This window comes from Oncorhynchus mykiss, chromosome 12 (assembly GCF_057628025.1).
Source record: "Oncorhynchus mykiss isolate SJ-2025 chromosome 12, ASM5762802v1, whole genome shotgun sequence".
NCBI lineage: Eukaryota > Metazoa > Chordata > Actinopteri > Salmoniformes > Salmonidae > Oncorhynchus > Oncorhynchus mykiss.
This window is the reverse complement of record NC_143033.1, coordinates 28004904-28028711: the sequence shown is the minus strand read 5'-3', so window position 1 is coordinate 28028711 and position 23808 is coordinate 28004904. Positions and strand designations below refer to the sequence as shown.

Sequence of the window (23808 nt, the reverse complement as noted above, 5' to 3'; positions counted from 1 at the left end):
CACCGGGGTCTCCCACTCGTTTCTCTATTCTGGTTAGAGACAGTTTGCGCTGTTCTGTGAAGGGAGTAGTAAACAGCGTTGTACGAGATCTTCAGTTTCTTGGTAATTTCTCGCATGGAATAGCCTTAAGTTCTCAGAACAAGAATAGACTGACGAGTTTCGGAAGAAAGTTATTTGTTTCTGGCCATTTTGTGCCTGTAATCGAACCCACAAATGCTGATGCTCCAGATACTCAACTAGTCTAAAGAAGGCCAGTTTCATTGCTTCTTTAAATCAGGACAACAGTTTTCAGCTGTGCTAACATAATTGGGTTTTCTAATGATCAATTAGCCCTTTAAAATTATAATCTTGGATTAGCTAACACAAAGTGCCATTGGAACACAGGAGTGATGGTTGCTGATAATGGGCCTCAGTACGCCTATGGAGATATTCCATAAAAAATCTGCCGTTTCCAGCTACAATAGTCTTTTACAACATAAACAATGTCGACACTGTATTTCTGATCGATTTGATGTTATTTTAATGGACAAAAAAACAAGGACATTTCTAAGTGACCATAAACTTTTGAACAGTAGTGTACGTCATGGTTCTTGTACTCACCGGTGGAGCAGTCGGAGCCTGTCCAGCTGGAATCACAGGTACAGGTGCCAGAATCTGGCAGGTAGTTCCCATGGCCTGAACACTGCTCCTGGCACGCTGGCAGGGGACTCTCACAGTCTGGGCCTCCCCACCCCGGAGAACAAAGGCACTCCCCCTTCACACAAACACCATGGCCAGAACACTGAGGGTCCAGGCAGTCCACTGGCCATGCATAAAAAGGGAAGTGAGAGAGAGAGGGGGTAGATGGAGGGAGCGTGATAGAGTGAAAAAGAGAGCAGGAGAGAGTAGCGAGAGAGAAAGAGTAAATATTTCACATCCCTCCCTGAACATCTGTATATTGTTTGAATAATTGTTTCTTCTGGATTTCCTTTCTTCTATGAGTAGGCACTGACACGAAACATCCCCATCACATCTTTCCTCTAAGGATAGATTCTGACATAAAACATCCTATTCATACCATTCTTCTACGGGTAGGTAGTGACACAAAACATCCCCATCACACCTTTCCTCTATGGGTAGGTAGGGTAGGTACTGACACAAAACATCCCCATCACATCTTTCCTCTATGGGTAGGGCCACAAAACATCCCCATCACATCTTTCCTCTATGGGTAGGGACACAAAACATCCCCATCACATCTTTCCTTTATGGGTAGGGACACAAAACATCCCCATCACATCTTTCCTCTATGGGTAGGTAGGGTAGGTACTGACACTAAACATCCCCATCACATCTTTCCTCTATGGGTAGGGACACAAAACATCCCCATCACATCTTTCCTCTATGGGTAGGTGGGGTAGGTTCTGACACAAAACATCCCCATCACATCTTTCCTCTATGGGTAGGTAGGGTAGGTACTGACATAAAACATCCCCATCACACCTTCCTATATTGGTAGGTACTGCCACAAAACATTCCCTCACAACTTTCCTCTATGGGTAGGTAGGGTAGGCACTGACATAAAACATCCCCATCACACCTTCCTATATTGGTAGGTACTGCCACAAAACATCCCCATCACATCTTTCCTCTATGGGTAGGTGGGGTAGGTTCTGACACAAAACATCCCCATCACATCTTTCCTCTATGGGTAGGTAGGGTAGGTACTGACATAAAACATCCCCATCACACCTTCCTATATTGGTAGGTACTGCCACAAAACATTCCCTCACAACTTTCCTCTATGGGTAGGTAGGGTAGGCACTGACATAAAACATCCCCATCACACCTTCCTATATTGGTAGGTACTGCCACAAAACATCCCCATCACATCTTTCCTCTATGGGTAGGTAGGGTAGGTACTGCCACAAAACATTCCCTCACAACTTTCCTCTATGGGTAGGTAGGGTAGGTACTGACATAAAACATCCCCATCACACCTTCCTATATTGGTAGGTACTGACACAAAACATTCCCTCACAACTTTCCTCTATGGGTAGGTAGGGTAGGTACTGACATAAAACATCCCCATCACACCTTCCTATATTGGTAGGTACTGCCACAAAACATTCCCATCACACCTTCCTATATTGGTAGGTACTGACATAAAACATTCCTGTCACATCTTTCCTCTATGGGTAGTGACACAAAACATCCCCATCACACCTTTCCTCTATGGGTAGGGACACAAAACATCCCCATCACATCTTTCCTCTATGGGTAGGTAGGGTAGGTACTGACACAAAACATCCCCATCACATCTTTCCTCTATGGGTAGGTGGGGCAGGTTCTGACACAAAACATCCCCATCACATCTTTCCTCTATGGGTAGGTAGGGTAGGTACTGACATAAAACATCCCCATCACACCTTTCCTCTATGGGTAGGTAGGGTAGGTACTGACATAAAACATCCCCATCACATCTTTCCTCTATGGGTAGGTAGGGTAGGTACTGCCACAAAACATTCCCTCACAACTTTCCTCTATGGGTAGGTAGGGTAGGTACTGACATAAAACATCCCCATCACACCTTCCTATATTGGTAGGTACTGCCACAAAACATCCCCATCACATCTTTCCTCTATGGGTAGGTAGGGTAGGTACTGCCACAAAACATTCCCTCACTACTTTCCTCTATGGGTAGGTAGGGTAGGTACTGACATAAAACATCCCTATCACACCTTCCTATATTGGTAGGTACTGACACAAAACATTCCCTCACAACTTTCCTCTATGGGTAGGTAGGGTAGGTACTGACATAAAACATCCCCATCACACCTTCCTATATTGGCAGGTACTGCCACAAAACATTCCCATCACACCTTCCTATATTGGTAGGTACTGACATAAAACATTCCTGTCACACCTTTCCTCTATTGGTAGGTACAGACACAAAACATCCCCATCACACCTTTCCTCTATGGGTAGGGTCACAAAACATCCCCCTCACACCTTTTGTCTATGGGTAGGGTCTGAAACAAAACATTCCCTCACAACTTTCCTCTATGGGTAGGTAGGGTAGGGTCTAAAACAAAACATTCCCTCACAACTTTCCTCTATGGGTAGGTAGGGTAGGGTCTGAAACAAAACATTCCCTCACAACTTTCCTCTATGGGTAGGGACACAAAACATCCCCATCACATCTTTCCTCTATGGGTAGGTAGGGTAGGTACTGACACAAAACATCCCCATCACATCTTTCCTCTATGGGTAGGTGGGGTAGGTTCTGACACAAAACATCCCCATCACATCTTTCCTCTATGGGTAGGTAGGGTAGGTACTGACATAAAACATCCCCATCACACCTTCCTATATTGGTAGGTACTGCCACAAAACATTCCCTCACAACTTTCCTCTATGGGTAGGTAGGGTAGGCACTGACATAAAACATCCCCATCACACCTTCCTATATTGGTAGGTACTGCCACAAAACATCCCCATCACATCTTTCCTCTATGGGTAGGTAGGGTAGGTACTGCCACAAAACATTCCCTCACAACTTTCCTCTATGGGTAGGTAGGGTAGGTACTGACATAAAACATCCCCATCACACCTTCCTATATTGGTAGGTACTGACACAAAACATTCCCTCACAACTTTCCTCTATGGTTAGGTAGGGTAGGTACTGACATAAAACATCCCCATCACACCTTCCTATATTGGTAGGTACTGCCACAAAACATTCCCATCACACCTTCCTATATTGGTAGGTACTGACATAAAACATTCCTGTCACATCTTTCCTCTATGGGTAGTGACACAAAACATCCCCATCACACCTTTCCTCTATGGGTAGGGACACAAAACATCCCCATCACATCTTTCCTCTATGGGTAGGTAGGGTAGGTACTGACACAAAACATCCCCATCACATCTTTCCTCTATGGGTAGGTGGGGCAGGTTCTGACACAAAACATCCCCATCACATCTTTCCTCTATGGGTAGGTAGGGTAGGTACTGACATAAAACATCCCCATCACACCTTTCCTCTATGGGTAGGTAGGGTAGGTACTGACATAAAACATCCCCATCACATCTTTCCTCTATGGGTAGGTAGGGTAGGTACTGCCACAAAACATTCCCTCACAACTTTCCTCTATGGGTAGGTAGGGTAGGTACTGACATAAAACATCCCCATCACACCTTCCTATATTGGTAGGTACTGCCACAAAACATCCCCATCACATCTTTCCTCTATGGGTAGGTAGGGTAGGTACTGCCACAAAACATTCCCTCACTACTTTCCTCTATGGGTAGGTAGGGTAGGTACTGACATAAAACATCCCTATCACACCTTCCTATATTGGTAGGTACTGACACAAAACATTCCCTCACAACTTTCCTCTATGGGTAGGTAGGGTAGGTACTGACATAAAACATCCCCATCACACCTTCCTATATTGGCAGGTACTGCCACAAAACATTCCCATCACACCTTCCTATATTGGTAGGTACTGACATAAAACATTCCTGTCACACCTTTCCTCTATTGGTAGGTACAGACACAAAACATCCCCATCACACCTTTCCTCTATGGGTAGGGTCACAAAACATCCCCCTCACACCTTTTGTCTATGGGTAGGGTCTGAAACAAAACATTCCCTCACAACTTTCCTCTATGGGTAGGTAGGGTAGGGTCTAAAACAAAACATTCCCTCACAACTTTCCTCTATGGGTAGGTAGGGTAGGGTCTGAAACAAAACATTCCCTCACAACTTTCCTCTATGGGTAGGTAGGGTAGGTACTGACATAAAACATCCCCATCACACCTTCCTATATTGGTAGGTACTGACACAAAACATTCCCATCACACCTTCCTATATTGGTAGGTACTGACACAAAACATCTCTGTCACATCTTTCCTCTATGGGTAGGTAGGGTAGGTACTGCCACAAAACATTCCCTCACAACTTTCCTCTATGGGTAGGTAGGGTAGGTACTGACACAAAACATCCCCATCACACCTTCCTATATTGGTAGGTACTGACACAAAACATTCCCATCACACCTTCCTATATTGGTAGGTACTGACACAAAACATTCCCATCACACCTTCCTATATTGGTAGGTACTGACACAAAACATTCCCTCACAACTTTCCTCTATGGGTAGGTAGGGTAGGTACTGACACAAAACATCCCCATCACACCTTCCTATATTGGTAGGTACTGACACAAAACATTCCCTCACAACTTTCCTCTATGGGTAGGTAGGGTAGGTGCTGCCACAAAACATTCCCGTCACACCTTCCTATATTGGTAGGAACTGCCACAAAACATTCCTGTCACACCTTCCTATATTGGTAGGTACTGCCACAAAACATTCCCGTCACACCTTCCTATATTGGTAGGTACTGACATAAAACATTCCCGTCACACCTTCCTCTATTGGTAGGTACTGCCACAAAACATTCCCGTCACACCTTCCCTCTATTGGTAGGTACTGCCACAAAACATTCCCGTCACACCTTCCTATATTGGTAGGTACTGACATAAAACATTCCTGTCACACCTTCCTCTATTGGTAGGTACTGCCACAAAACATTCCCGTCACACCTTCCTCTATTGGTAGGTACTGCCACAAAACATTCCCGTCACACCTTCCTATATTGGTAGGTACTGACATAAAACATTCCTGTCACACCTTTCCTCTATTGGTAGGTACTGACATAAAACATTCCCGTCACACCTTCCTATATTGGTAGGTACTGCCACAAAACATAATTGTCACACCTTTCCTCTATGGGTAGGTCCTGACACAGAACATCCCAATCACACCTTTCCTCTATGGGTAGGTCCTGACACAAAACATCCCCATCACACCTTTCCTCTATGGGTAGGTCCTGACACAAAACATCCCCATCACATCTAGCTGATTTAACACATTGTCTGTGTACTTCTGTGGTGTGTATTCTAACAGTGTCACTGCAACCTTTCGAGAACATCGTGTCCAAGCAGTGAATGGTTTATTACTGAGAACCCATCGCACCGTGAGCAAAACATGTCCACCACAAAAAATAACATTGAAACCTCTGCAGCTTTCACACATGATTCTCATAAAGACTGAACAACAAACAGCTTCAATCCATGTCTGAAGCTAATTGATCACATTTAGTTGTGATACACTTCAGAACAACCCCACCCCCCCAACTAATGCACACTACAAAAAAGAAAAAAGAAAAATCTATGCAGTGTTAACCACAGTAATTACCACAATGCTTGCAGGCTAGATCCTAGTCACAGGCTCATTGACTCAAGGTTATTCTCTAGCACGGATATCTCAGACAAAGCCAATAATTACCACTGGGTACAACTACCTTAGGACAATCAATTGATTTGGCTGCTTCATGTATAAGCATTCCTCATGACGTGCATGAAAAGCGGGGAGTGGCTATGTGTGTGTGTGTGTAGAGGATAATCTATTGGATCAATCTGTTTTTGCACACAAAAACTCTCTCCATAATTAAAATGATGTGAGAGGAGGATACTGGATGTATTGTTGCTGTGGTTAAATAGTAATCAGACAATCTATCAGACAGTTTGGTGTGTGTCAAAAACCCAACAACAAACAGAATACTGGTTTGGTTAGTGGCTAAGAGCCCTGAACTAACAACGAGTGGCTTTTCCGGTAACAAAAAAAAAATGATGTGGCATGCATGTCTGTTGTTGCACTCTTGGATAAGGGATGCACCAAACCAAACCCCCTTGGCTAGGCTAAATTCAGCTGTATCCTATGTCTATCCCTATTCCTGTGTAAATAGTGATAATGATTATTATTAGAATAGGACCCTTGCCTTGTTCACAGTTGTTGCCCTTATAGGCAGGGCTGCACATACAGATGCCATTGACACAGGTGCCGTGGTTGGAGCAGGTGGGATCGATGCACTGGTCCTCCTGGATGTCACACTCTGGGCCCTTCCAGCCCGGGTGACACTGGCAGTAACCTTTCTCATAATCTCCATTGCCACTGCACAGGACAGGACAGGAGTCTGGAAGAAAAAAGACAGTACAGCAGCCCTTTAGAAATACTGTGGTGGAAAGAAAATACTTTGGTTTGTTATCATTCAAAACCTTAACTAAAAACTGGTTGTTATCCAAGATGTGAAGCTGTTTGTGTCATTCCAGCCCTAGAAGGTACTAGTCAGCTCTCACCCTGAGACCCCAGTGGCGATGAGCCATATACCAGTTTTAACCAGGTTTCACCCATCACCAATATCTCCCTAATAAGCATGCAGCTGAAGTCACCTAATCCTCTCCCCTGATGGTAGTGCTTTAAGTACTCTCCCCTCCGCTGGGCGCAGGCCACGCACCCCTACTCAAACCCTCTTCCTGTGAAATCCACCTAATCTTTCAAGCATTTCAATTTTTCTTAAGTGGCACCTGAGTTAAACTCCAGTAGCTGCGGCATGGCGCTGCAGCATCGGTATCTCCCTCCAACACCCCCCCCCCCTCTATACACCAACCACATGAAAACATAATACAGTTTACTATAGAATACTACAGTACTTACTATAGAATTCTGTAGTATACTGTATTATTCCGTAGAATACTATACTACACAAGATAGGAGCCCTCGATCATGTGCAGTACTTACTATACAATGTTGTACAGTATTATACTATAGAATACTATAGTAAATACTACAGTATTATTTGACCAAAAAACACTTCAGTAAACACTACAGTAATGTCCGCAAAAACACCACAGTCCGCAAAAACACTATAGTATATACTACAATATTTCATTTGCATTTACCCTGCTCATTCCCCTCCCCATATCCTAATTTGTGCCACCCATTAGTGAGAAACCTACACGCTAAGTGTATACCATATATTGTGTTCCCTTCAAGTTATAGAAAAGAGCAGTTCAGAACTATCCATTCTGACCCCAGTCCTACCAACATACAGGTTCTGGAAAATGTGCTCTTTTATTATTTCTCCAGTAGGTTTCCTCAAGAAGAAAGCCTCCACTTCCATGTTAAAGATAATACAACAAAAACACTATAGTAAATACTACAGTAATGCTTGACAAAATACCACAGTATATTACAGTCTGCAAAACCACTACAGTAAAATACTAAAGTATACTACAATTTTTAAAAACACTACATTAATTGCTATAGTATAGATTTGATTTTACTACAGTATTTATACTATCGTTAACTGTAAATACCACAGTATACTACAGTAAATATTCCAGAATTCACTTAAAGTCCGCAAAAACACTACAGTGAATAATATAGTATTTATACCATAGTATACTATAGTATTTTTCCATGTGGGAACTCAACGCCTTACCATGAAAATGGATATTTACAAAATGAGGAAGAACGGAACCTTAGAGTCTCAATGGCTGCAGCATGGAGACTCATGGTAAACATCAGAGCAGAACGTACAGTGCTGTATAGATTCAATAGAGATGTTCACATGGCAAAAGGATCAGCGTTCCGTCAATGGGACAGTTGTAAATCATGCAGTGCATTATATCAAGATCGCAGATTTTAGACTAACAACAAATGTCAGTACATAGAAGTGTCTTATATCGGCTGAAAACTTACATTCTTGTTAATATAACTGCACTGTCCAATTTACAGTAGCTACTACTGCGATAAAATGCCATGCTATTGTTTAATGAGAGCTCCTAACAACAAAACACTATTTCAATGCGATAGGTTTGTAAAATTCACCTCTGAAGGTGAAATGTGTACTTACATTCTGAAATCTTGCTCTGATTTATCATCCAAAGGGTCCCAGAGATAACATGAAGTGTCGTTTGCTTATAAAAATGTCATTTTTCATATCCTAAAAAGGTCCATATAGCACATGCGATCGATTTTGTATTTCCACTGATTTGCAAAGAAAGGATTCTGTGAAAATCTCAACCTAAACGTTGTTTGAATGAGTCAAATCACATTCATATGTATTCCTCAGAGATCCTAGAAGGTAACAAGACTTAACTATTTAATTAGAGGTGTAGTATATCCTATAGGACACCATATTTGGTCAGAGAGCGACACCGATGATGCGGGTGGCCATCAATTGAAGGACTGTATCTTTGTCAAATAAGCACCAATCGGGGTCAAACAAAGCTAGCTAGACAGCCAATGAGCTGGGCTTTACGGGAGTATCCGGAAACCCCGTCTCGGTCGCAAAATGTAGGCGCTAACCTTTTGCGACAGCATGCCTTTTCCTTTTGGACACAATGTATAAGAATATTCAGAATTATGAAGTTATGAAAACTGGTTGTTGAACTTATAATATGGCTACTAATACTTGGAAAGCTAAATCAAAGTCCAAGTATACAGATTTGACGATAGTCTTGCAGAAAAATGGAATATGAATGTGAATGTCTCATTCACGATTTGCCCAAATGTACATGGGTACTTGACACTAAAAGTCCTGTTCTTCACTCATTTTTCAAGTTATCCATCTGAAACTTTGCACATACACTGCTGCCATCTCGTGGACACTATCGGAATTACAACCAGAGTGATGGCTATAACTATGACCTTTCTCGTGCATTTCAAAGATGGTGGTAGAAAACGACTGGTTGTTTATTTCTTTGTATTTTCTTCTACCAGATCTATTGTGTTATATTCTCCTACATTCAATTCACATTTCCACAAACTTCAAAATAAATCCTTTCAAATGGTACCAAGAATATCCATATCCTTGCTTCAGGGCCTGAGCTACAGGCAGTTAGATTTGGGTATGTCATTTAGGTGAAAATTGAAAAAAAGGGTGCTATCCCAAAGAAGTTTTAACCCTTTGGTGTGTAGCCTAAACACTACTCACATCACTAACATGCTGCATTCCTATAATATATTCCTAGTCTACAAGTATAGGCACTCAGTCATAGGGAACAATTTTACAGAATGTCTTTGAAACCTGCAGAGCTACGTGAGAGAACATTGCTCCATTCTCCCATTATCCCCTTCTCTCTTCTGCCAGGATCTCTCATCCCTCCAGTCTGTCAGTCTGTTTATGGACAGTTGCAGTGTGGAAGCTGCCTTTCAGACCCTGGCCTGTCCATTAGTCTCCATAATATGTCCCAGTTCCACACTGGGAACAGTAATAGACACATTATGCTCGCTACAGTGGCTCCCTGACCTCAGATCTAGGCAGAGACAGATTAAGGCATCCGTCCAGAGCGGGTTGGCCTGGGCAGAAAGAGACCTCACTGACCACAAAGTGGATCTGAAAGCCCCACTTCCGCTTGCTATCCTCATTTAATGCAAAGATTGTAAATAATCCTCAAAGACAATCAAAATACTCCCAGTCAGAGTGACTTTTGGCATTGATAATATTGGTAGTATCCACTACGAAGCACCAGGTTTAATACAAAAAGTAGCCATTGTTATTTGACTATTTAGACTTTACTCTGCGGATTAATTTGATACTGGTAGATTTACAAAATAAAAAATATATATGATGGTCTATCTGACCAAAAACTCAATTTCAACCCAATATTATGTGAGCTTTCATTATGCACAAAAATGTACTTTAAATTTGTATGAATTCATTGGAAGATCCCACATATCTCAGAGGTGCTTAACTTAATATACCTTTTGAGCAGTCTGGTCCCAGGAAACCGCTGAAGCAGTGGCAGTGACCTGCTACACATTCCCCGTTCCCCTTACAGTTGGTGGAGCAGCCGTCCATGGTTTCTACAGACAGAGAAAGTGGTAAACAACACAACCGTCCATGGGCTAGACAGAAACACCTAGGAGAAAAATGGTGCCAAACTCAGGGTATAATGAACACTTTTACTTTGTGCATCCATTGAGACACATAATAATCTAACATGTTGCATTGGTTACAATAAGGTAACAGATATATGAGCATGAAGACAAAGGAAACTGACATGTACAGAACTACCCAGTACCATTTTTGCACTGCCTTTCAGACAACAATTGGTTTTAAAAGACAAAGCAAAAGCATTTCCAGGAGAGGCTGGAATAAGAGAGCATTAGAAGAAATACATTGGCTCATCTCTCAGCAGAGGCTTACAGATGGGTGACAAAAGGTCAGTCAATTAGGGATGACAGACTTTGCAGCACCTTGCAACGAGCAACAGAACTCAACCGTTTTGATGTTAAAATGGCAGCCTGTTTCACACAATTCTTTTGGTGCAGAGAAAAAACTTAACAAAACATGTTTTTTTTTGTCTATTTGCAGCTATTGTATGAATGTTACAATTGCTTTGCTTTTTGAGTGCTTTTGTAACCACAGACTACATCCTGGAAATAATGTCACATGTCCTGTATTTTTCTTATAAGACTTCATTACTGCTCACGAATATGATTGTATGGTGCATCAATTTTCATTAGTAACTGACACTGTGGAGCACCTATTCTACTTTTTACACCAATAGGAGCCAATTACCGATGGCAGTGCTGAGAACAAGAACTTGTTCCATTTTCTTTCCATCGTTGTAGAAAGCCAGGTACCAGGTTCCAGCGTCCATGTACTCTATGAAGCCCATCTCCTGGAGGGAGGCCAGGATCAGGTTCCTGGGAGAGGCGTTGGAATCCTCCGCCACCGTCTGAACCTCCTGTCTGATCAGCTGTTTCCCGTCCAGGAGCTTGACAAAGTCAAACTGCAGGAGAAAAAGAAAAAAATCAGATTAAAAATGAGGCAAAGGTTTGGAAGTCAAAAGCTGGGACATCACAAGCTCCTGGTTGGGTGTACTGACATGCCCTTGCTGACAGGGTGTATCAGGGTTCCTCCAACATCACAGCTCGGATATCTATCTCTGGGAACAGGCCAAAACATGAAATCATCATGCGCTGTATCATATCCTGTCATCCATCTTAAAATAACTTGAACTTAACCATATGCAAAGCTCCCGAGCCACCTTTTGACTTTGCCCTTGATGAGCTTAATAAGGAGACAGGCCCCCATGCTGCACTGCTGGATTACCAGATGAGTAGGATATGACAGTAGCCCTGGGCGGGATGCAGTGCCTTAGCTGCACCAGTGTCACTCATGTTTGTGTGTGCTCTTGGAGATAAGCCGAGACCAGGGCTGGTATTACGCTGCTGTCGGCTGTTGACTGCATGCAGCAAAGCCTCTCCGTCTACTGGGCTCAGAGGGACGTCTGTCTTCACCCCTCCACCCGTCCTAAATAATAAACCCAGGGCTGGGTGAGGCCAGGTCCCAAACTCCAATGACATGCCCCCAGGCCTCAGAATCATTCTACGACTCAGGTTCTTCTTATGAGAAACAAATGCTCCCCTACGGAACAACAGCAAAACGATGTTTGTAATTCAGTAGAACCGCTGGGTCACAGTAGCCATCGGGCCCCTGCATTTCAAATCATCAGCGATGCAAAGCAGCAGAGGAGGGATCCCAGCCCCTCCATAATTCACTTTCAGCCGGGGATCAGCACATGATGTCACACTGAAGCGGAAATGGCCACTGTCTTTTCCGTACAATCCCCTCGGCGCCAATAGTGACAAAATCTCATTGGAAGAAAAAAAAAGTCTGAACTGTGCGTGCCGCCCAGGGGACTGACTCAGATTAATGACTAAAACATCCTATTAGGATTCATCATGCAGGAAGCCTGCTGGGTTTACTGGGGCCGGTGAAACAGCTTTGTGACAGATGAGTCACTTGTGTGCAGGTCTCACCGTGACCCTGAGTGCTCAGCCCCGTGACCTGCTGGGTATTCTATCAGCAGATGTAATGAGGGCCGGTCCGGGGGAACATATGCGTGACTGCATGCAGGGGCCAAATACTGAACTGGGATCAACCGAATCAGCTGACCTGGCTGACAGAGACATCTAATGATGGTGTGGGATTCGTCAGCCCCACTCAGACAGGACTTGAATATGGTCCAACATACAGTTAGCTGGCTATATGCCAAGTGTGATTACTATAATGATTATGAGCATCTTTATGGAACAAAAAGGATGTCTATGTTTAAAAGGAACCTTTCAATTAGCATTAATTCATTGTTTGTCTGTATCCATGCACCTACATATGCAAAATAGTATGCAAAATAGACAGAAATAAGGAGGCTTTAATTGAGTTGACAGGTCTTCATTTCTTGAATGATTTGAACTGTTAATCTTAGATCATATCTATGCTAAGAAGCAGTGATTTGGGAGTTCAAGCATTTTACTGACGTTCCCCTAGATATTTCCTTAACTGCATTCATTCCATAACAATAAACTACATACATTGCAACTCATTATGCATTTGACAAAACTACTGGTAAGTAGCCAACAGTAATGTAGCTAATTCACAAATTGGTGAAGTGATCAAACTTAACATAAAGGCACCACACCTGCTTGATCAATTATTTTTATTGTGGGTTTCAATATAGGTGAAGAGTGAAACTCAAGGATGAGAGATGGATGAGGAGGAAAGGAAGTGCATACGAGCTGGGGTACACTCATTAGCATGGGGGTAGTGTGGATCTGTGCATGTGTGGATCTGTGCATATACCCAGCTGTGAAGTTTACATACACTTAGGTTGGAATCATTAAAACTCGTTTTTCAACCACTCCACAAATTTCTTGTTAACAAACTATAGTTTTGGCAAGTCCGTTAGGACATCTACTTTGTGCATGACACAAGTAATTTTTCCAACAATTGTTTCCAGACAGATTATTTCACAATTCCAGTGGGTCAAAAGTTGACATACACTAAATGGACTGTGCCTTTAAACAACTTGGAAAATTCCAGAACATTATGTCCTGGCTTTAGAAGCTTCTGACATAATTTGAGTCCATTGGAGGTGTACCTGTGGATGTATTTCAAGGCCTACCTTCAAACTCAGTGCCTCTTTGCTTGACATCATGGGAAAATCAAAAGAAATCCGCCAAGACCTCAGAAAAAAAATTGTAGACCTCCACAAGTCTGGTTCATCCTTGGGAGCAATTTCCAAACGCCTGAAGGTACCACGTTCATCTGTACAAACAATAGTAAGTAAATATAAACACCATGGGACCACGCAGCCGTCACACCGCTTAGGAAGGAGACTCGTTCTGTCTCCTAGAGATGAATGTACTTTGGTGCGAAGAGTGAAAATCAATCCCGGAACAACCGCAAAGGACCTTCTGAAGATGCTGGAGGAAACAGCGACAAAAGTATCTATATCCACAGTAAAACGAATCCTACATCGACATAACCTGAAAGGCCGCTCAGCAAGGAAGAAGCCACTGCTCCAAAACCGCCATAAAAAAGCCAGACTACGGTTTGCAACTGCACATGGGGACAAAGATTGTACTTTTTGGAGAAATGTCCTCTGGTCTGATGAAACAAAAAAAGAACTGTTTGGTCATAATGACCATCGTTATGTTTGGAGGAAAAAGGGGGAGGCTTGCAAGCCGAAGAACACCATCCCAACTGTGAAGCACGGGGGTGGCAGCATTATGTTGTGGGGGTGCTTTGCTGCATGAGGGACTGCAGCAAAGTAGATGGCATCATGAGGCAGGAAAATTATGTGGATATATTGAAGCAACATCTCAAGACATCAGTCAGGAAGTTAAAGCTTGGTCGCAAATGGGTCTTCCAAATGGACAATGAACCCAAGCATACTTCCAAAGTTGTAACAAAATGGCTTAAGGACAACAAAGTCAAGGTATTGGAGTGGCCATCACAAAGCCCTGACCTCAATCCTATAGATCATTTGTAGGCAGAACTGAAAAAGCGTGTGTGAGCCAGGAGGCCTACAAACCTGACTCAGTCACACCAGCTCTGTCAGGAGGAATGGGCCAAACTTCACCCAACTTATTGTGGGAAGCTTGTGGAAGGCTACCCAAAACGTTTAACCCAGGTTAAACAATTTAAAGGCAATGCTACCAAATACTAATTGAGTGTATGTAAACTTCTGACCCACTGGGAATGTGATGAAATAAATAAAAGCTGAAATAAATCATTCTCTCTACTATTATTCTGACATTTCACATTCTTAAAATAAAATGGTGATCCTAACTGACCTTAGACAGGGAATTTTTACTAAGATTAAATGCCAGGAATTGTGAAAAACTGAGTTTAAATGTATTTGGTAAAGGTGTACAGTATGTAAACTTCCGACTTCAACTGTACGTGTGTTGGGGTGTTTCAGTCATTGTATAGGTTGGTGTGGGAATACATAAGAGCCTACATTATGAGCGTTTACATGGGAGTGGATGTTATGCTCTTTTGTGTATGAGGTAGGTAGGGGGTACAGTACCTGTGTGTGTGTAGGTGGGATGTTCCTCCGTCCATAGATCCCCAAGAGGGCGTCCCGTGCCAGGGAGACGTTGAACTTGACATACTTAGGATGGTGGATGGTGATGTGGAAACGCCAGAACAGACCGGGTGGAATGGCCTGGATCACCTCGGTACCAATGTCCACCTCCCCTCGGTCTATCGCTTTCCCCCTGTGGAATAGCTCCTTATCTATATGGTGTATAAAACACACACACACACACACACACACACACACACACACACACACACACACACACACACACACACACACACACACACACACACAAATGGATATAAACACAAATGAGAACAGCATCTGTTGCTGCATGTAGATATTGGCTATCCCTCTTTACCTCTATCAGATAATGAGAGGAAATACAGGCAGACTTTAATCTGTTTCATTTCATTGCCACAACTAATAAATCCTCCTCTGTCCTTTTAGGAAACATTTTATCCTCATTGTCAGATGAAGCCCTACATCTTCTCAAACTGGAGCTAAAACACTGTGAACAGACACGGAAACGAACCACATCCAATATGGTGTATCCAGGAGAAGACCAGCAAGCTACCGGATGCTTGTACAAACAACTCACACATCCAGGCGTGAACTAATTATTCTGTGCTGATAACCTCTGGTGTGAGCTCTCTGGCAGGTACGCCAACACACCAGGGTGTCACATTATTGATTCCCTCTCTCATGGCAGGTAACATGAGATCAGCTCAGCTCTACTGTACATATTAAGCTATATTCTATCTGTCTTGTGTCTTCTTACCTTCACATGACTTACTCCAGAGAGCTCTGGAAACCACGTTTTTAAATGCGCTTTAATTGTATGTATGGAATATTAAAAAGCATCTAAATGCACATACATGTCTTGAGTCTAGATAGCGACGGACACGGATTGATCACACATTAGCCTCGACAACAACCTTGTGAAAAAGATTGGTTCGGTAATCATAGAAACTGGGCTCCAGAAAACCTGGAGCAGGTGGACACTGTTGCTACTAGAATAGTTTTACTAGCTCAATCACTGTATAGCCGTGTGATGCTGTTTAGGAGAGGTGGTGTTTGGTCTGTGCCACTGCCACCACAGAACATAACACAGGTTAATGAAGGCATATCTAGCTCGTGCTTCTCCTGCAGGCCATCTTACCTGTCACTTACACTGGGTTCAGAGAGAGGGGGGTGGCAGAAAATAAATGTGAAAAGTGCTTCAAAATAGTCTGACATACAAGCAAATTAATTCTCATAGCCTAAGGGCTATCCTGATAAAACAATTATTCCAGTAATCCATTTTCAATGAAACCGTCTTTTCAATTACAGTTTTAATTCCCCCCCTCACTTAATGGACATCTGAATAGAACAAGCTTTTAATATGTGGGTCTGTCTGTTGATTGAGACAATGCAAAATAATATGGTTATTCTATTTCCTGTAATAGAATAATCTAATTGCTATTCTAAAGAACATTTGCAAACCAATTACAGGATCAATTATATATAGAGGACTGGGCCAACACAACATGCCCTCTAAAATCCCTTTTGATTCATCTTATTTTAACCAACATTCCATCTCGTTTTAATGCTTCTCATGTTTTTGCTAATGATATAACCCATGGGGAAAAAACGATTAAATCAATGTTGTTTCCACATAATTTCAACAACGAAAAATCTATGTGATGACGTTGGATCAATGTGGAAAACGTCAGGCAATTTTGTATTTTTTTCAACCAATTTTTAACCTGAAAAGGTTGGTAAAATTCCTAAAGAACCTTCATGTATCTGTAAGGTTCTGTATTAATTTTCTTAGTCAACCTTGTGTTCTGTTTCGTTATGTTCTTGAACGTAGCCCTGTCTTTAATTTTTGTTCATTGATTTCACCTGTGTTAGTTACTCACCTGGTCTCTTCAGCCCCTTATTTAGTTCAGTTCATTCTGTTTGTGCCTTTGTGAGGTATTGTTTGTTTTGACTCTACTAATCCTTTTCCTAGCTTGTTTGTGAGAACCAAGGGCAGCAGGTAGCCAAGTGGTTAGAGCGTTGGACTAGTAACTGAAAGGTTGCAAGAAGAAATCCCTGAGCTGACAAGGTTGTTGTCCTGCCCATGAACAAAGCAGTTAACCCACTGTTCCTAGGCTGTCACTGTAAATAAGAATTTGTTCTTAACTGACTCGCCTAGTTAAATAAAGGCAAAAAAACAGGTAAAGCCTTCAGGCCTAGTTTTGATTCACCTGCCTGTTTGCTTACCTGTGTATGACCATTGCCTGCCTGTGACCACAATTCCTGCCCTTTGCGATGGCAAAATAAACACCTGCCGTGCTCTGCGCGTGAATCTACAACTTTTTCTCCCTGATTATTCATTACAGTATCATCATGGAAAGAAACTGGAAGCAGTTTGAGACATGTTTTTTTTTTCATTATGTTTTTAACATTTCCTGGAATTTAGTTGAATTCATCCCTGATGTTGAATTAGCCTTTTCTTACTACTATAAAGCATTCCTGAATGTATACAACAGGCACGCCCCTTTCAAACAATACAGAATTAAGGGAAGAGACAACCCTTGGTTTTCAGACGAACAAGCTGAAATCATAAGGAAATGGAATGCTTCGTGGGTTAAAGCAAAATGGTCTGATTCAGCTGATTGGGTGGCTTTTAAACGCCTTGGAATCAGGGTGTGGCTATGACCTGAAAGCAGACCTCTACCTCAAATCTACTGCTGATAATCTCAATAATCCTTTCAAATATTGGCAAGTAATGAAAGGTTTAGAGTGCAAAAAAAGATGCACAGCTCCCTAAACAACTGCTGGTTGACTCACAGGTGGTCACTGAGAGAACCTCTAACTCTTTTAATCAACATTTTCTTGATGCAGGCAGATTATTTGATGGGGTTAAAGGCTTACATGAGCCACCTGTGAAATTACCTGAACCTTCCGAGCACTCCATCTCCAGGTTCTCCTTCTCACCCGTCTCAGGTGTGTAGAGCATTTATCATACCTCTTTTGAATGAAAGTGATCCCACTACTGAATAACTATCTGCCAATATCTAAATAGTCTGTTCTGACAAAGGTATTGTAGTCCCTAGTCAATAAGCAGCTAAAAGTCCTACCTCCAGGAAAACAATATTTTGCGTGGTATGCACTCAGGTTTCAGGTCTAGCCACAGCAACTTTGAAGGTTTTGAATGATATTCACTCTGCTCTGGATAAGTAGCTGCATTGAGTATCTGTATTCATAGACTTGTCAAAGGCATTTGTGACAGTGGACCACACTGTCTTGGTGCAGAGATTTGAAGTGTATTGGGATTACTGGTCATGCTCTGGAGTGGTTTGTGAACTACATGTCAAATTGAACCCAGTGTGTTAAGGCAGACGGTTGTCAGACACCGTGGAGTTGTGCTCGGATGTGCCTCAAGGATACATTTTAGGTCCCGTTTATTTTCTATATCAACAACATTGGGAGACATATTAAAGACAGCTGATGTACATTTTTATGCAGATTACACTTCTCTATTCAAGTGGCAGCAGTTTGACAGCAGACAGCAGACAGCTTTTAACATCATTCAACAGAATCTGTATAATTTGAAGCTTGTTCTGAATTCCTCTGAAACAAAATGAATGGTATTTTCCAATACTAATCACTCTGAAAACCATGTAATTACTACCTTGGAATGACATTCTACAGAGCAAGTCAAAATGTACAAATATCTGGGAGTTTGGGTAGATGAAAAGTTGAGAACATTGTAGAGAACATTGTCAGGAAACTCGAGCTGCGTATTGGGTTTTATTACCGGCACAAAGCTTGATTTTCTTTTGCTGTCAGAAAATAGTTGATTTGTTGTACTTTTCTCTCTGTGTATACTATTTATGTGCACGCCTCAAGCCCTACACTGAAAACTCTTGACTCTGTGTTTCATGCAGTCCTTCATTTTGTCACCAATCAGAGATGTCTAACTCACCATTGTGATCTCTACAGTGCTGTCGGGTAGACATCACTAGCAACACGCGGGCTCAAACACGGGTACATTCTTATTTATACTGAACAAAAAATATAAATGCAACATGCTAAATTGTCAATGATTTTACTAAGTTACACTTCATATAAGGAAATCAGTCAATTGAAATGAATTCATTAGGCCCTAATCTATGGATTTCACATGACTGGGAATACAGATATGCATCTGTTGGTCACAGATAACTTAAAAGGTAGTGGCCTGGATCAGAAAACCAGTCAGTATCTGGTGTGACCGCCATTTGCCTCATGCAGCGTGACAAATCTCCATCACAGAGTTAATCAGGCTGTTGATTGTGGCCTGTGGAATGTTGTCCCACTCCTCTTCAATGGTTGTGCGAAGTTGCTTGATATTGGAGGGAACTGGAACACGTTGTCATACACATCGATCCAGAACATCCGAAGCATGCTCAATGGTGACATGTCTGGTGAGTATGCAGTGTTTGTTTCATAGAACAGGGAGGTTGTGAAGGGGAGCTGGCTGTAGGATCTCTGGTCTGAAAGAGTTAACAATGATGCTGTAGGCTGTAGCCTGCTAGGGGATTAAGCCACGCTCTCTTACTTTAATTAACTGCCCATGAAGCTCCTCCTGATTACTTCATTGTCAATGCATGCTAATGTGACCCGGCATAGCTATGCTACATTGTACCAGCCACAGAGTGCACACAGCCTTGTACACTGTGTCAATCTAGCAGTAATACCTGCAGTGTTTCCTATTCCTCCCCTGTCAGAGGGCTATGATATGGAAATACTGAAACTCAGACACCAAGCTTTAACTGAGATTCATTATGTGCTTATGCAGGGCAATCCAATATTTTCATAACTGATTTGATTTTAATCTACTCTTCAACATTGTCCTAGTTGCAGAGAACATTTTCTGGTTCACGCACTTATAGAAATGGAATTGAATTATGTGGAATGGAACTGAATTATTTCACTCATTGCCGATATGGAACTGTATGTCTGCGGCGTTTGGGACCCCAGGGTTGGTCTGGTGTTATTGGAATAATTCTATTTCTCTATCTCGATGATTCTATGAGTTTATTTTTCGAAAATGGGACATTTCTATAATCAGATCTTTGTCGTGCTAATGGAGGCAATGCCCTGCGAACATGAGGTGTTTTAACTCGGGGATGACCTGTGCATCACCCGAGCAACCCACCCATCTACAGTACAGTACCGCACTCCTTTATCTGAAATGCAATTCAGCATCAGACAAGAGGAAAATAATTATCCCTGTCGAAACATATTGCATCCAACACGCTGGTTATGAAACAACAGGTTTATCATGTAAACACAGAGGAAGACAAATAGGATGAGAGAGCCCATGGAAAACCTCCTGAGGTAACACTCTTGCTCTAGTTTTTGTTGCGTGGTCTAACAGTGAGAATTAAAACCTAGAGGCTTCATAACATCAATCTTTGCCCACCACCGCTTACCTTTGTTGGTGTTGTTGAGGCCGGGCAGACCGAAGGGAGTAAAGGTTATGTCTATGCTCTCTGAGTCTCTGTTCAGTTTGCTGAGTCCATTCTCATAGAGCTGCCCATCCACTGGCTGCAGGTGCCAGGTCAGCCCAAACAAGTGCACTGCTGTAGGGGAGAGCCATGGTTTAGCATGGGACGGGAGGATTAGTGCTAGAAAAAGAAACTCAGGGCATTAATCATTCAAAACCTAAGAGTAAGACATCTGATTAAACCTGGCTGCAGCAAACACAGTAACTAAATACAGTATGGATGTGCTACAGGTTCCGCCACTTCGGCTGTATATCACAATATTAGTTATTTGACAGAGGACTAGTTATTAGGGCTGGGAGCGAGAAACATTAACATACTGTTTCTAAGACATCCTGCTGCTCCTATGCTTATTACAACACCGTAAAGCAATTGTACATCATTAGTATGCCATTTTTCGCCTTTCATTCATGACAACTTCACTTTCTTTTCAGTTACTACATCGAAATGTGATATAACAAACCAAAATAACCTTGTTTTTTTACTAGATATAAGACTGGTATCTTACAGTATGAGGTTCATGAAATCTATTTAATGGAATATTGATAAGAAAGGGGGGATAAACTATGTGCCTCTCTAAGTAATGGATTGGTCAAAATTAAAAATGAATTTAATGTGCAGCTATGGAATGTAATTAATTGAGAGATTCAAAAATGTAATTCCACAACCACAATGTTTGGCTCATCGTTTACAATATGTCAAAACAGAGATCCCTAATGTAGTTCCATTCCCAGTAATCCAAGGAGCATTTCTAAGACTGGCAGAGCCAGTTCCCCACTTGCAGAGTAAGCATTCAAATCTATTTGGGTAAAAAAGTTCTGGGATAATTTGGAAGTCATTTAAATTGTTAAGAGTGCCAGAAAATTCAGAAATGGACAAACATCACACCTCTCATGGTTTCCCTACCTACAACATACATATTTTTGCATTGGGATGCACCCCAACACCCTATAATAACGTAGGACTGGTTAAACAAAGGAACAATGTGCCGGACTACAGGAAGACTAGTTGTCTTCATTCTGTCAGCTAATGGGGATCCTAATCAAACCAAACAAAGGCATAACACACACAGAGACATGCACTAACTACAAAGATATCAACAAAGACATACACACAACCTGCAATAATTTCAAAGATTTTACTGAGTTACACTTCATATAAGGAAATAAGTCAATTGAAAACAATTCATTAGGCCCTAATCTATGGATTTCACATGACTGGGAATACAGATATGCATCTGTTGGTCACATATACCTTAAAAAAAAGTAGGGACATGGATCAGAAAACCAGTCAGTATCTGGTGTGACCACAATCTGCCTCATGCAGCACGACACATCTCCTTCGACAGTTGATCAGGTTGTGGATTGTGGACTGTGGACTGTAGAATGTTGTCCCACTCCTCTTCAATGGCTGTGCAAACTTGCTGGATATTGGCGGGAACTGGAACAGGTTGTCGTACACGTCAATCAAAAACATCCCAAACATATTCAATGAGTAACATGTCTGGTGAGTATGCAGTCCATGGACGAACTGGGACATTTTAAGCTTCCAGGAATTGTGTGCACATCCTTGTGACATTGGGCCGTGCATGATCATGCTGAAACGTGAGGTGATGGAGGCGGATGAATGGCACAACAATGGGCCTCAGGATCTCGTCATGGTATCTTTGTGCATTCAAATAGCTTATGCATGCCCATACCATATCCCCACCGCCACCATGGGGCACTCTGTTCACAACGTTGACCTCAGCAAACCACTCGCCCACACAACGCCATACACACACGCTGGCTGCCATCTGCCCGTTACAGTTGAAACCGGGATTCATCTGTGAAGAGCACACTTCTCCAGCATGCCAGTGGCCATTGAAGGTGAGCATTTGCCCACTAAAGTCGGTTATAACGCCAAACTTCAGGAAGGTCAAGACCCTGGTGAGGACGACGAGCACGCAGATTAGCTTCCCTGAGACGTTTTTTTTTGATAGTTTGTGCAGAAATTCTTTGGTTGTGCAAACCCACAGTTACATCAGCTGTCCAGGTGGCTGGTCTCAGATGATCACGCAGGTGAAGAAGCCAAATGTGGAGGTCCTGAGCTGGTGTGGTTACATGTGGTCTTCGGTTGGACGTACGGCCAAATTCTCTACAACGACGTTGTGGCGATATATGGTAGAGAAATGAACATTCAATTATGTGGCAACAGCTCTGGTGGACATTCCTGCCGTCAGCATGCCAATTTCATGAGACATTGGTGGCATTGTGTTGTGTGGCCTTTTATTGTCCCCAGCACAAGGTGCACCTGTGTGATGACCATGCTGTTTAAATCAGCTTCTTGATATGCCACACCTGTCAGGTGGATGAATTACCTTGGCAAACGATAAATGCTAACTAACGGATGTAAATAAATTTGTGCACAACATTTTAGAGAAATACGTTTTTTTTGCATATGGAACATTTCTGGGGTCTTTTACTTCAGCTTATGAAACATGCGACTAACACTTTACATGTTGAGTTTATATTTTTGTTCAGTATAATTTCAGAACAAAACAGAAACACCTAACTACCAAAGGGAGAGCAGGATAATTAGTAGCTAACTACTATACCACCTGATTCATAAGCCTTAACAAACCACTAACCCAGCAGGACTCCTCTGCACTGATTAGCCATGGTGGAGACAGAGTATGTTTCAGAAAGGTGCTGCTCTGTATAACAGCCATTCACTCACTAGTGCAGCATTTAGATACGCAGATCAATGTAATTCACCCCTGACCGCTTCAAAGCCTTTTCCTTTTCATCTATCTTTAAAACGCAGCTAGGCCAGTCATATTGGCGGAAGGTCTTAAAGAATGCCTGTTGAAAAATATAGTTTTTTTTAGCAGCCAGCTGAGTGGGAATGCCTAATTAGAGTGAAAGTAGTTCACACCAATTTGCATCTGTTTTACATATTCAGTGGAAGAATAATTGATAGTACCTGCTTTTAAAATGTATAATGCACATAATGATTATGCAGTTTAGAGGGAAGAATTAGATTAAACTCTTGTCTTCTACTTGGGTAGACCC

General features: G+C 42.2%; 1 protein-coding gene and 1 non-coding gene across 2 annotated transcripts in view; one reads left to right on the top strand and one right to left on the bottom strand.

Annotated features, from left to right (window-relative positions):
• The window catches only part of tenm1 (teneurin transmembrane protein 1), a 136385-nt gene that overhangs the window by 88829 nt on the left and 23748 nt on the right, over positions 1-23808 (bottom strand). The window contains exons 5-10 of the mRNA XM_090191371.1: positions 20684-20833; positions 15222-15430; positions 11423-11636; positions 10603-10704; positions 6833-7027; positions 601-801 (exon numbers count right to left, since the gene is read on the bottom strand). Of these exons, the coding sequence (XP_090047497.1) occupies positions 601-801; positions 6833-7027; positions 10603-10704; positions 11423-11636; positions 15222-15430; positions 20684-20833 (1071 nt within the window). The remainder of the gene's footprint in view (positions 1-600; positions 802-6832; positions 7028-10602; positions 10705-11422; positions 11637-15221; positions 15431-20683; positions 20834-23808) is intronic.
• LOC149979118 (U7 small nuclear RNA) lies at positions 7954-8006 on the top strand. Its single transcript, XR_016485440.1, has one exon. It is a non-coding gene; the product is annotated as a U7 small nuclear RNA (small nuclear RNA).